An 11,798-nucleotide genomic window follows, 5' to 3' on the forward strand; every position below is an offset into this window, starting at 1 on the left:
TCCCACGCACTACGGGAATCGATGTAAGCGAAGCTTTGTATGCTGTTGCTTTGATTCACGATAATGAGCGCTGAGTTAGAGGGGAATGTGTAATTTCTTTAGGGTTCAGTCGAATATCAGTGTGATGAGTGTGGTGATGAGCCGCAGCCGCCGTTACTGGAGTGGATGAAGCCGACATTGTGTGTTCATCGCTAAGAAGTATAGTTGTCATTGAGAATTAGCGGTTTCCGCTTTGGGAGCCTGCTGCCGACGCAGTAAATGATCTCAGAACCGCAGTAATGACTGTAGTCTGCTGATTTTCTCTTGAGGCTCTTTACTTCCGCACGTGCATTCAGGGAAAGACTGAAGATTCAAGAAACTCGAGGTGTTCAATGCCGTAACGTTGAATTCCTCCTTCAACTCCCATTTCTGCTATGGCAGAGATGAAAGTCTAATTTCGAAGACCAGAACTTCTTCACGAAATTACACGCTGAGAATTCAACTCTGTGACTTTTCATCCTGGCCCCTTTCGTATTGTCAGATTCATTCTGGAAGAGCGTCGTGCTGCCGATATTAACGTTCGCTTTATATCGGCGCGCAAAGTTCCACTAGCATTTCATTGCGTTCCGTACGAAATAATTTAAGCTGGTGCTTCTCTATATGTATTTTCATTGCCTTCCTTTCAGTACGCACGTCTAAAATCCATTCGACTTATCGCAAGGCAGGTGGGCTTCACTGCCGATGCCGGTAGTATTGCGCCGGAGCCAGCACTTGTGTAGCACAGGGAAGTGACCTCGCGTCTCGGATGTTATAAGAAAGGCAGTAGTATTTCATCCTCTTCGGACAATGGAAGCTTGTTTTTTCGCGTGACCTTTGCTATTGTACTTGACGGATAGCACATCTTTCTTTATTATTTCCCTTTTACGCCGGCTTGGCCAGTGTGTGGTTTCAGTTCACGAAAATTCGACGGCCTTTTGAAAACAGTCGCTCGAAGTAATCCTGACTGTCTTTAATGCTCACTCCATTTTATGTATCCGTGTTATAGAGTACAATTTTATGCTGCCTAGTAAACTAATGCCTGCTTTTTTAAAATTAAGTTTTAACACGTTCCTTAGACGTCGGGCGTGTACCGCAGAAATTACTAACGTGCGTAGTGAGTATTTTGTCGACCGTGAAGATGACGTTGAGTGTGGTTTACAAGGCACTGAATTTCGTTGAAAACGGCTGTATATTATTCTAGGAAAAAAAAAGAGAGAATACGGAGGATGTACTTGACACAGTGACAAACACAGTCTCGTTGTTTTACCGTTGTTGGCGCTTTCTCTGCGTTTTCGATTAGTCAAATATATATATACAACAAGGCTATGGTCTATCCACACCAGTTTCTCGCTGCAGCGTTTCGTCACACCTCACCTTAGAGCCCTGTAGTATCTTGTTGCAAAAAGGAAAAAGGAAAGAAAGGAAAGAAAGCAGTACTGTCACGGTAGTTTGTGGATTTAAGATACGGTACGGAAGAATGTGTGGTTTGCAGATTCTTGTGGCTTTCCTTAAGCCTCTGCTATAGCACTATCGCACGTGCCCTAAATAGCCCTCGTATATATGATTCTTCGTTCAGCCTGAAGTTATTGGGGCTGTAAGGCGATGAGTCTGCGGGTTCGTTGTTGTGTACCATCTTGGGCGAATGATTCATTAATTGAGCTTATTTACTTCATGCAGGGGTTCAGTGCGTTTTTTTTTCGCTCTACAACGAACGGTTTACCTGACGGCGAAGCTCTAGCTTCAAGTGCTATCACTTGATTGTGAGCGATAAATAATTAGGAGGTCCGGGACGCTTGATGTTTTTGTTAGCTAGAATGAATGAATGAAGCTTTATTTCCTATTGAACATTGATGAGGGTGAGAAAAAAAAAGCCGTAATGAGATGGCTTGAAAAACTCTCAACCCCCTGACAACACATGGCAGCGACAGGTCAGCAAAACATGCAATAAAGAAAACTAATAATAAAAAGAAAATACAGTAAAGGCATAAATGTCGTATGGCTCAGGACGTATGGCTCAGAATTCAGTGTCTATTTTCTTCATATTGTTGCGCGAACGAAGCACTACTTACTCAGAAAAATATCTACAAGGTATATTTACAAAGCAGATTGCAACGCTGAGGAATCTGGTTCATGGCTTGCACGATTCGTTGCCGTCGTCGTCGAGACGACTGTGCTCCGGCCTTCTTCAATGGGCGCACGTATCAACAAGATCCGATTGTGTTAGTCTGCTGTCACTTTTTTTCCTATTCGGGTTGCATTTCTCTGGGATGGAGCAATTAACTCCTGCGTGTAGTACGAACCAGACAGTGAAACACCGTCTCTGCCGACTTGTCTCAGTGGCCGTGCTTTTTCACTGCTCTGCTCGTGCAGCCTGGAGAACCGGCCGCACCTTCGGGACGCTGTCCGACACCTGGTGCACCGTGGCCAGCTGGAGATGGTGACGGGTGGCTGGGTGATGACGGACGAGGCGGCCGCCCACTACTACGCCATGGTGGACCAGCTGGTCGAAGGACACCAGTGGCTGCGCTCCACCCTGGGTGTGGTGCCGCGCGCCGGCTGGTCCATCGACCCGTTCGGGCACGGTGCGACCGTGCCGTACCTGTTGCAGGCCGCCGGCATCCGCAGTACTTTTATCCAGCGGACCCACTTCGCTTGGAAAGAGTTTCTCGCCGCGAGGAGGTTCGTGTGGGTCGCACGCTTGTTTGCAGTCTGTAGAACGACCTATGAAACTAAAGCTTTAAGGAGGTTGAATCAGGTAGCGGGTTAGCAGGCGGGGGGGGGGAGGGGTATCCTTTATTTCAGATGACATTAGGAGGAAGAAATGATGTTGAGCAGGCCGCGTAATGCGTGAGCCAGATAACCGGCGGTCATCTAGAGCTACGGTATCTGTGCCAAGTGCAGGGAAGTGCAGTTGAGGATGGCGTTAAACTAGGTGCTGTGATGAAATTAGGAAATTTACAGCCACGAGAGAGCGTCAACTGGCGCAAGACAAGGGTAAGTCGCTGGGGGAGGCTTTCGTCCTGCAGTGGACACAAATACGACGATGATGATGACCGGCTGTAAAACACAGCTTACGTGTTCCTCTGCCTCGTTTGCATGGTTTCACATAGTCATTCATGTTACTCATCTCGACACAACGTGTGCTGATAAACTGCAGTACCAGCTGGCAGCTAGTGGTGCCATCATATAGTGCAGTGTACCGTTTTGTGTTCGTAGACTGTGCGACTAACTCTGAAATCACCGATTCTTGGCTTGTCCGAGTGTTTTTTGTTACTTACGGATGGGGATTGTGCAGGCTGTCAAAGGTGATGCATCAGAAGTGATGTGTTCGCCGCCTTTATCTCGCCTGCGTTACAGCTCACTATCAGTTTTTGTGTGTGCACAGTGTTAGATTCGGAGTGTTGCGAAGTGTTCGAAGACGCTAGGCGGAGAAATGTTGCCCTCACGTGTATGTGAGAATACTCAGGCGTGTTTTGTCTAAATGGCTGTCGGTAATCATGAGTGCATCACATAGAAGTGCGAACATAAAAAAAAAAGCTGGCGTTTTTTGTGCCTTTCATACAAGAAAGGCAGTTACCCAAAATACATGAAAAGTAATCATTTCTCGATGGAACGCGTTTAGGAATTGAGGAAGTTAAGCTCACTACGCAATGTCACCAAGGAAATGTTCGGCTATTCCGGACACCGACAAAGGCCGTTCGCGGGCGCAGTCTTGCAAACAAAAACCCGTCCGAGTAATTGTATTTGCCCACGCCGGCGCCTCGCTCTGAAGCCGAATGGGAGGCCTTTCGCGTGGGCACCCGGTGAGATGTGCCGACGAGCGCCCGCTCGGTCCGCGCTGGACGACGTCGTGAAATGGCCCCGCAGCGAGAAATAGGCACAGCCAAGTTCCTCTCGCGCCCGAGTAATCTACACTGTCAGGTGGTGCTAGCATTGGCACATTCCCGCTATCTATCTCCCGCTGGTAACTGCGTCACTACAACATCAACTTCCACCGTCGCTTAGACGTCACGCAGTGAAGCCGATTGTCTGGAGATGCGATAACTGTGCGGGCAGCAGTGCACGCTCCCACAGGTGCTAACCCATAGGCACGACTGTTGAGAAACAAGGCGTTGCGAGACCACGGTGGAGAACCGAAGTGACGCGCGTTCGGTGGATGAATGACAAAACCTGACATTGCTTCTGAATGTCAGATATTCAGGTTACATAATGTGGTTCTAATCCATTATAGCTTCCCGTTTACTTGAGAAGGGAGATTGTAGAAAGGCAGAAGTCACTTTTGTGTAATGTTCCTTGACCGCTTAACGTTAATAAGCATGGTCATCCGAGTTCTTGGAGGATATGCTGATGTATGCAACGGAGTTAATGGTCATAGCTGAAGTAGAGATAGAAGTGAAGAGCACTAAAATTCTACTACTATAAGAGACCGCGATAATTGTTTACTACCTTACGCAGTTAAGGTGGCACTAATCGTATCGTTGTACCTCGCAGGGACCTCGAATTTCTTTGGAAGACCCCTTTCCCGACGTCTTACTTCAACGACTCGGGCGTGCTGACGCATATGGCACCGTTCGAGCTGTACAGCATCAAGCACACTTGTGGACCCAACACGGATGTGTGCCTCAAGTTCGACTTCCGCCGGCTCGCCGGCGAGTACACCGAGAGCCGCGCGTCGCAGGTTGCCGACCACAACGTGGCCACCCTAGCCGAACTGCTTTTGGGCCAATACGGGCGCATTGGCTCGCTGTTTCCGCACAACGTCGCCCTGGTTCCGCTCGGGGACGACTTCCGGTTCGACCACGATGTCGAGTGGGAGCAGCAGTACGCCAACTATCGCAAGCTGTTCGACTACATCAACAAGAGCAAGCGGCTGCACGCGCACGTGCGCTTCGGCACCCTCAGCGACTACTTCGAAGAGGTCTACACTCGTATGGAGAAGGGCGTCTCGCACGAGCACCCGTTCGCCAAGCTCACCGGGGACTTCCTTCCGTACGGTGACATGTACGCCGAGGGCAAGCCTTCCTACTGGACGGGCTACTTCACCACACGACCCTACCTGAAACACTTTTCCCGGGAGCTGGAGCACTGGCTACGTGCGGCCGAGATCCTCTTCAGTATCGCCCGTGTCTACCTGAACGAGAGCGGTCAGACGGACCTGGGCCGCCGACTGGATGCCGACTACGTCTTCCTCGTGCAGACCAGGGACGCCCTGGGCCTCTTCCAGCACCACGATGCCATCACGGGAACGTCCAAGGAAGGCGTCATGACCGACTACGGGTCGCGCATGTACAACGGCATGAAGGAGGCCATGGGTGTCATCGCTCATGCCGCCCAATATCTGATGCTCGTCGAGCAGCCGATGGTCAACGCCGCGATCCACTCGCCGAGACCGGTAACGTCGTACCTCTTTCCCGACGTGCAGAGGCCCACTTACGACGTGCTCCCAATCAAGCTGCCGCTTACCGTGCCCGAGGTTCACGGCCGCAATATAGTCCTCTACAACTCACACGCGCAAGCTCTGCAGGAGGTGGTTCGCGTGGACGTATCTGACCCCGTCGCCAGGGTGCTCGATTCGACGGGCGAAGACGTCTTGTTCCAGCTCAACCCCGTGTGGACCGACGCTGCTGCCGTGTCCAGCGTCGTGTTCGAGCTGGTCTTCGTCGCCAAGCTCGCGCCGCTGTCGCTGAGCACATACACTCTGCTCGTCGAGTCTGGGAGGCTAACGACGCCCAAGACGAGGGTCTCAATGTTCGTCGGCGACTCGTGGTCCGGTGCCGGCGCGCAGTCCATCTTCAACTTCGAGAGCCCGCACACGAAGCCCGTTGTCCTGTCGACTCCATACGTGGAGGCGACATTCTCTCACGAAACGGGCCTCCTGCGTTCAATCCGATTGCTCAAGAGTGGTCTGGAGAGGCGGGTGAACGTCTCCTTCAACGCGTACAGATCTCTCGAGTTCCACAGCGGCGCCTACCTCTTCGAGCCCGACGCCAGCGACCCGTTCGTGAACGTAACGGGGCGTTTTCCGATTGTGCGCGTGGTCCAGGGACCGATCACCTCCGAGCTTGTGGCTGCCTACGCGGACGGGCTGACGCACACGTTCCGCGTGTACCACGTCGACGGCTTCCTCGGAGGCGGCCTCGAGATGAGCGTCGTGTTCGACTTGTCCAGGCGCTCCGATTACAACGTCGAGATGTTTATGAAGCTGGACACGGACGTGGACAACGGCGATCGCACCTTCTACACGGACTCGTCGGGATTCCAAATGACGAGGCGCATCACCGACGTGCGGTTGCCCGTCGAGGCCAACTACTACCCGGTGACCGCTGCCGCCTACCTGGAGGACGAGCTGTCGCGCGTGACGCTCCTGGTGTCGCACGCGCACGGCGCCGCGAGCGTCCAGCCGGGATCGCTGGAAGTGATGCTGGATCGCAAGCTGCGTTACGACGACAGCCGCGGTCTCGGCGAAGGCGTGCTCGACGTGCGCGAGACGCAGGCCGACTTCTGGTTGCTCCTGGAACCAAGGGTCGCCGATGATTCCGGCAAAGGCAACGATCGAAACAAGCCGGTGGGCGAAAATGACAGCGGCAGGAAATCACAGGACGTCCCCAACCTGTCCTCGCTGGCGCACTCGCTTTCGCAGCGGCTCCTCTACCCTGTCGTCGTGCTGGCCACCGAAGGACAGCAGAACCGAGCGCTTCATCCGGGCTTCAGTTTTCTGCACGCGGGCTACCCGTGTTCGATGTGGATGATGAACCTGCGCACGACGCCTCTGGAAGAAGACTTCGACCGTCCTTCGAAGAGCAGCCTGTTGATTCTGCACCACAAGGCCGGCTCTTGCCGCGTGGCGAGCGTCGGTCCGGCATCGTGCGAGTTGGAGAGGCCTTCAGCATCGTCGGGCGCGGGGCCTCAAGGTGACGCGCCCTCTTCCAGACGCGCGTCATCGCGACCCGAGAAGTTCCGGCTCATCAAGGTGCAGTCGGTGCACAGGACTACGTTGACTGGCGTCCGAAACGGCGCCAGGCTGCCCGACGTGCATGCGATCGACGTGCCGCCCATGGAGATTGTGACGCTCAATCTGACTTTTGGTCCGTAAGCGCGAAGATTCGGAAAGAGCGCTAGTCTGTGGTTAGATACTCTGCGAAAGGCGTTTGTTGACATTTGGGATAATGCTAAGCGTGCCAGTAACGGGGATCAGCGTATCGCTGACTGTTGTGATGGATCAAGCTCGCTGTGACCTGCCATGGTTACTTGTTCTAGCTCACTGTAGAAGTTTCAAGATCTATTTCAAGCCGCGTGTGTCAAAGGTTGCCGGTTTCCACTGGACGGCCTCAAGTTGGTTGTGCGAATCTGCGGCCTTGCGCATTAATGGGCGTGTCGTGTGTGAGAGTTGTTCGCGCCGAATGCGTGCATGCGCGGTTTTCGTCAAAAGCGGCTGTGGCCGGAAGGTTGAGTAACGTTGAAACTGTTTCAGAATCTCTCAGTGCCGCGATTCTGTGTGTGCAAGTTGTCTCAAACAAGCGCCACTGTGTCGCTTTGCGCGCTTTCGCAATCCCTGCGCCTATCCTCACCTTTGGCGCTCTGCCTATATGTCGCGGCGTACGTTGGTCGAAGATGTTGCGGGTGCCAACTCGTGACGGACAGGAGACTGCGCTGTGCGTTATAAGCAGCTGTGAAGAAGCGAATTTGTCTATTTTAAGGAGAATAAGGTTCGCTGACCTCCGCGAAGTTTTCTGCTGCTGGGTATGAACATATCGGCCTGAAGTTGATCGTGAGAGACGGACAGTTCTTAATAGACTGTACGCGAGGTATCGTAAGTGCGCAGCTTTAAGATAACAACGGGGCGAATAGGCTTATACACTATAGTTCCGGTACAAAAGGCGGGTAAAAATATTCCTTTGTCGTCCATAAGTGACGCGGTTAATGCAGTAGTTCGGATGGTTGTCCATTAAGGGTAAATGCTAAAGGTTGTCGCTCTTCGCACGTTGGCGTGAATCCTGTAGCTGTCACTCTTACAACTCTTTGTTCACCTCTTGCATGTTTGTACCTGCTCTCCCGAGAATCTATTTACAGACTTCGATTTAAAGTCGGAAACGCGTCTAGCCGCGCCTACGATGAGTATTAATAACACGAGTGACGTTCGAAGGCAACTCAGGGTATGACCACACGTGGCACGAGAAAGCTTTACGCAGCCTTCACTCCGCCCTCTCACTGCGGAGCTAGCGTCGCTGCAGCGATTTGTTTACTTTGTTTTTATCATTTTTATGTTGTCTCAAACTCAACTACACTGGTAGGCGCGCGGCGCCAGCCGTGGGTTGAGTACGAGTGAAACAGAATCAGCCATCATCGGGTTTTACGAATTGAGGTCTTGGATAACGACTTGATTGAAGCGCATGCGAACCCGGGTGTCAGAGCGTATAATACAAAAACAGATCGTTATTCAAAAGTCGGAACTCGGCGTATCGTGCTGTCCCCAGCCGTTTCTGTATTTGTTTTGTTTTCTTCACCAGGTGTGAATTTTTCTTGACAAAGGAGTGGTCTCGGATTGCTAGACCCTTCATGCCAGTGCGCAATTGACATTAGCGATCTCAGCCGCAGCTTGACTACTATCGATCTGTTCGATGCTTCGTGTCCGGGGGAGCACCGACTTCTAGCCCTGGGTCTGGGTGGCACTATCGTCGCTTTGCTTTCGCGGAGGCGATCTTCGTAGGGTACATTTCGCTTATTTACAAATTTGTGAAACTGACAGTTCCGACGCGAGTTGCTTATAATTTTTTTTTCCTCTGGCCTGCTTGTAAGCGTGGACCTTTGGCTATCGGTAGCGCCTCGAGAAGTGGCTTACGTCGATGACTCTTCTGAAGTGAATCATCGGTGCGGTTGTCACTTATAGTACCGACTTCGGCTTGACGCGGAGATGCTACCGCAGCGGGCGCGAGGCCGCCGAGGCTTTTGCGTACTGAAATCAGACGCTTCGACAACCAGTATAATGCCATGTATCGACCTGTCTTCCGTAGTTGACGACATTCACTGTGAATCACAAGCTCTGCATCAGAGCGTGTATATGTAGATAGAAAATAACTTTATTGGTTGCGCGGAGGTTAGCAATTTCGAAAGCTTACACCAAACATGTGTGATCTTGCGCAAAGCGCTATCTTCTTTTATTTTTTCAGCAGTTTCACACGGCGTACGCACTGCGGACGAGCTGAACCTTTTCTGCGGGCACATAGTTTCCAGGCTCTTGCGAGATTATTTATAGTGGAGAAATGGCACATGGCCATAAACGGTAACACGTACAGACGGCCCCGTGCGTTCGTGGTGTTGTGTGGCCGGGTCATGTCTAACGCGCAATTGCTTGCTTGCTTGCTTGGGCTTAGTGAAGCAAGCATCTTGCAGTACGGCCATTCACCACCACAGCCGCTCTGTATAATGTTACGTGGAGAGAAGTGTTTCTTCCTTTCTTGATCTTCTTGTTTTTGTTTCTTTTTTCTCAATCAGTTCGTCATACGAACTACCGTGCAATCCTAACTCACAACTCCACTGTGCTTCGCTCTCCGCACTGCGTTTGCTTCGCGTCTCTTACGGGCTTCTTGCTGGAAAGTTATCGTTTTCGCTTAGCCAATGCTTCAGTCGACGACTGAAAAAAAATAAAACTTCCACGTAGCTAGAAGTGGCTTACAAAAGGACGCGCCGATTCGACCTTCACCGGGGTCGAATCTCAGCCGCTGCTGCTGCAACTCGGAGGCGACACAATCAAATATGTAAACGTGCTAGTAGCGTGCGGCTGTTGTTTGGAACACTGCACGCGTGCGGTTGTGTGTACGGAGGTGCGAATTCCTGGCGACGATTTTGCTTCTGCGGAATTAAGACTGTCGTGCTTTGACTATCAAATACCATCTGCTGCTGACATTCAGCAGCGGACGTAAATTAGGTGTGCGAGGCTGGTTACGCTTTCGGGCTCTTGAACACTGCGTTTACTCCGTCACCAGCCGCGCACGAACCATTGGAGGGCAGCAGCAGCTGGATACGGCCTTCTGCGCGTAAAAGAAGGCCTAGCTCGCACCGACTTTCAATATTCAATTTAAATCATGTTTCGTCATTCCGCTAACTGCAACCGCCAGTGCAGCCCAAGTTGTAAGCACAATCTGAGCGCTGTGATGACACTTCGCTCAACGCCCGCAAAAGACATTTCTGGTTGCAGGCGTAGTGCGAGCAGGCACCAAGTCGTATCTGTCGTTCGTGTCGATATTGTCTACATCCGCGATCGATGTTAATAGGAACGCATGTGTGTCGTAAGACTCAAAACTGAGACCCAGAAGGGGGAACAGCTGTCGAATCAGCTGCAAATTTCTGCCCCGCTGTTTTGTGTGTTTCGCTGTCGTGTTGCGTGTCATCATTGACGTCGAAATCAAAGCCCCTTTTTCTTTTGCACTTTTTGAACGTTGGTTAGTCCTGCCTGCAGGTGAAAACAAGTTCGTACACCGTGCTCATGAAGCAGCTGCAACAGAGACCTGTCGTACACCTTCAAGTTCCTTTTGTGTCTGAAGTGACGTAGACGTGCGTTAAACATTGCTGTTTACGTCATCGTGTCGCAGGCGAATCGCGTCCCAGATCTTCGATGTCGACGAGCTGCACAGTTCGAGCGCCAAACCTGGCCTCACTTGTACAAATGGCTTCGAGTGTAAATCTGTATATGTATACACGTCACCCAGGAGTAGTAATAATATATATTGACCGTTCTTTAAAGTAATATATTTTGTTTTGAACATTGAAAGAGTTTATACCCGAATGTGCGAGGCACGAGTTGCCAGGCACACCGTGATAACGTGGCGCGTTAGCGCTGTGACCTGTGTGCGACGAGAGAGGGAGAGCCAGGCTTTCAGCAATACCAAAAGCGCTTTCAGACCTATAACGCTGGTGTTGAGTCTCGCTGTATCGGACGTCCGTACAATAGCCTGCGTGTCGAGCAGAAGACAGCCACCTTTCCTTATGTTGGTTTTGTTTTTTTTGAACCCATGCCAAATCACCGATGTGTCAAGTCTGTACCTGTGTCTTTTTTTCTTTTTTGTCTCCGTCAAAAATAAAAAGCTCACAGTCATAGAGCGTTACGTTAATCCAAGTCGATTTCTTGTGTTCCTTACAGGCGACTTTGGCCTGAAAAATTAAAAGTTACATTATGGGGTTTTACGTGCCAAAACCACTTTTTGATTATGAGGCACGCCGTAGTGGAGGACTCCGGAAATTTCGACCACCTGGTGTTCTTTAACGTGCACCTAAACCTAAGTACACGGGTGTTTTCGCATTTCGCCCCCATCGAAATTCGGCCGCCGTGGCGGGGATTCGATCCCGCAACCTCGTGCTCAACAACCCAACACCATAGCCACTGCGCAACCACGGCGGGTGCGACTTTGGCCTGCTGCATAAAACGGGTGAAACATCTTAAATGCACATATACAGCTTATTCTGTTCAATATAATCCAGCAAGCCGATGTATACGGCGTGTACCACAGATGTGTAGATAGTCCCGTCTCGAAGATCGGCCGTTCTGGCAAGAAGCAAGCTTGACTATACGACAACGCTAGTCTAGTCGTCCGCGCTTGTGGATGTCCACTGGACGCGGTGGACGCGGCTCTCCGCGGGGACAGTTCTAAAGCGAAGCTTTGTATGGCTAGGCGAAACGAAAACGCGGCTGTCCGCGCCTGCGTACTGAAAACTATCACCACCAGCAATGGCTCGAGCGTCGTCTGCTTCCACCGCTAGCTCGTTGGCGCCCCTCGGAGCAACCG

The 11,798-nt window shown here is 51.5% G+C and overlaps 1 protein-coding gene across 1 annotated transcript in view; it reads left to right on the forward strand.

Moving 5' to 3' along the window:
* The window catches only part of alpha-Man-IIb (alpha-Mannosidase class II b), a 95,946-nt gene extending 84,815 nt beyond the window's left edge, over window positions 1–11,131 (forward strand). Inside the window, exons 3-4 of the mRNA XM_075684710.1 lie at window positions 2,389–2,697; window positions 4,510–11,131. Coding sequence (XP_075540825.1) covers window positions 2,389–2,697; window positions 4,510–7,111 — 2,911 coding nt within the window. The 3' untranslated portion in view covers window positions 7,112–11,131. The remainder of the gene's footprint in view (window positions 1–2,388; window positions 2,698–4,509) is intronic.
* Window positions 11,132–11,798: the final 667 nt, after the last annotated feature.

This window comes from Dermacentor variabilis, chromosome 3 (genome assembly GCF_050947875.1).
Source record: "Dermacentor variabilis isolate Ectoservices chromosome 3, ASM5094787v1, whole genome shotgun sequence".
Lineage (NCBI taxonomy): Eukaryota > Metazoa > Arthropoda > Arachnida > Ixodida > Ixodidae > Dermacentor > Dermacentor variabilis.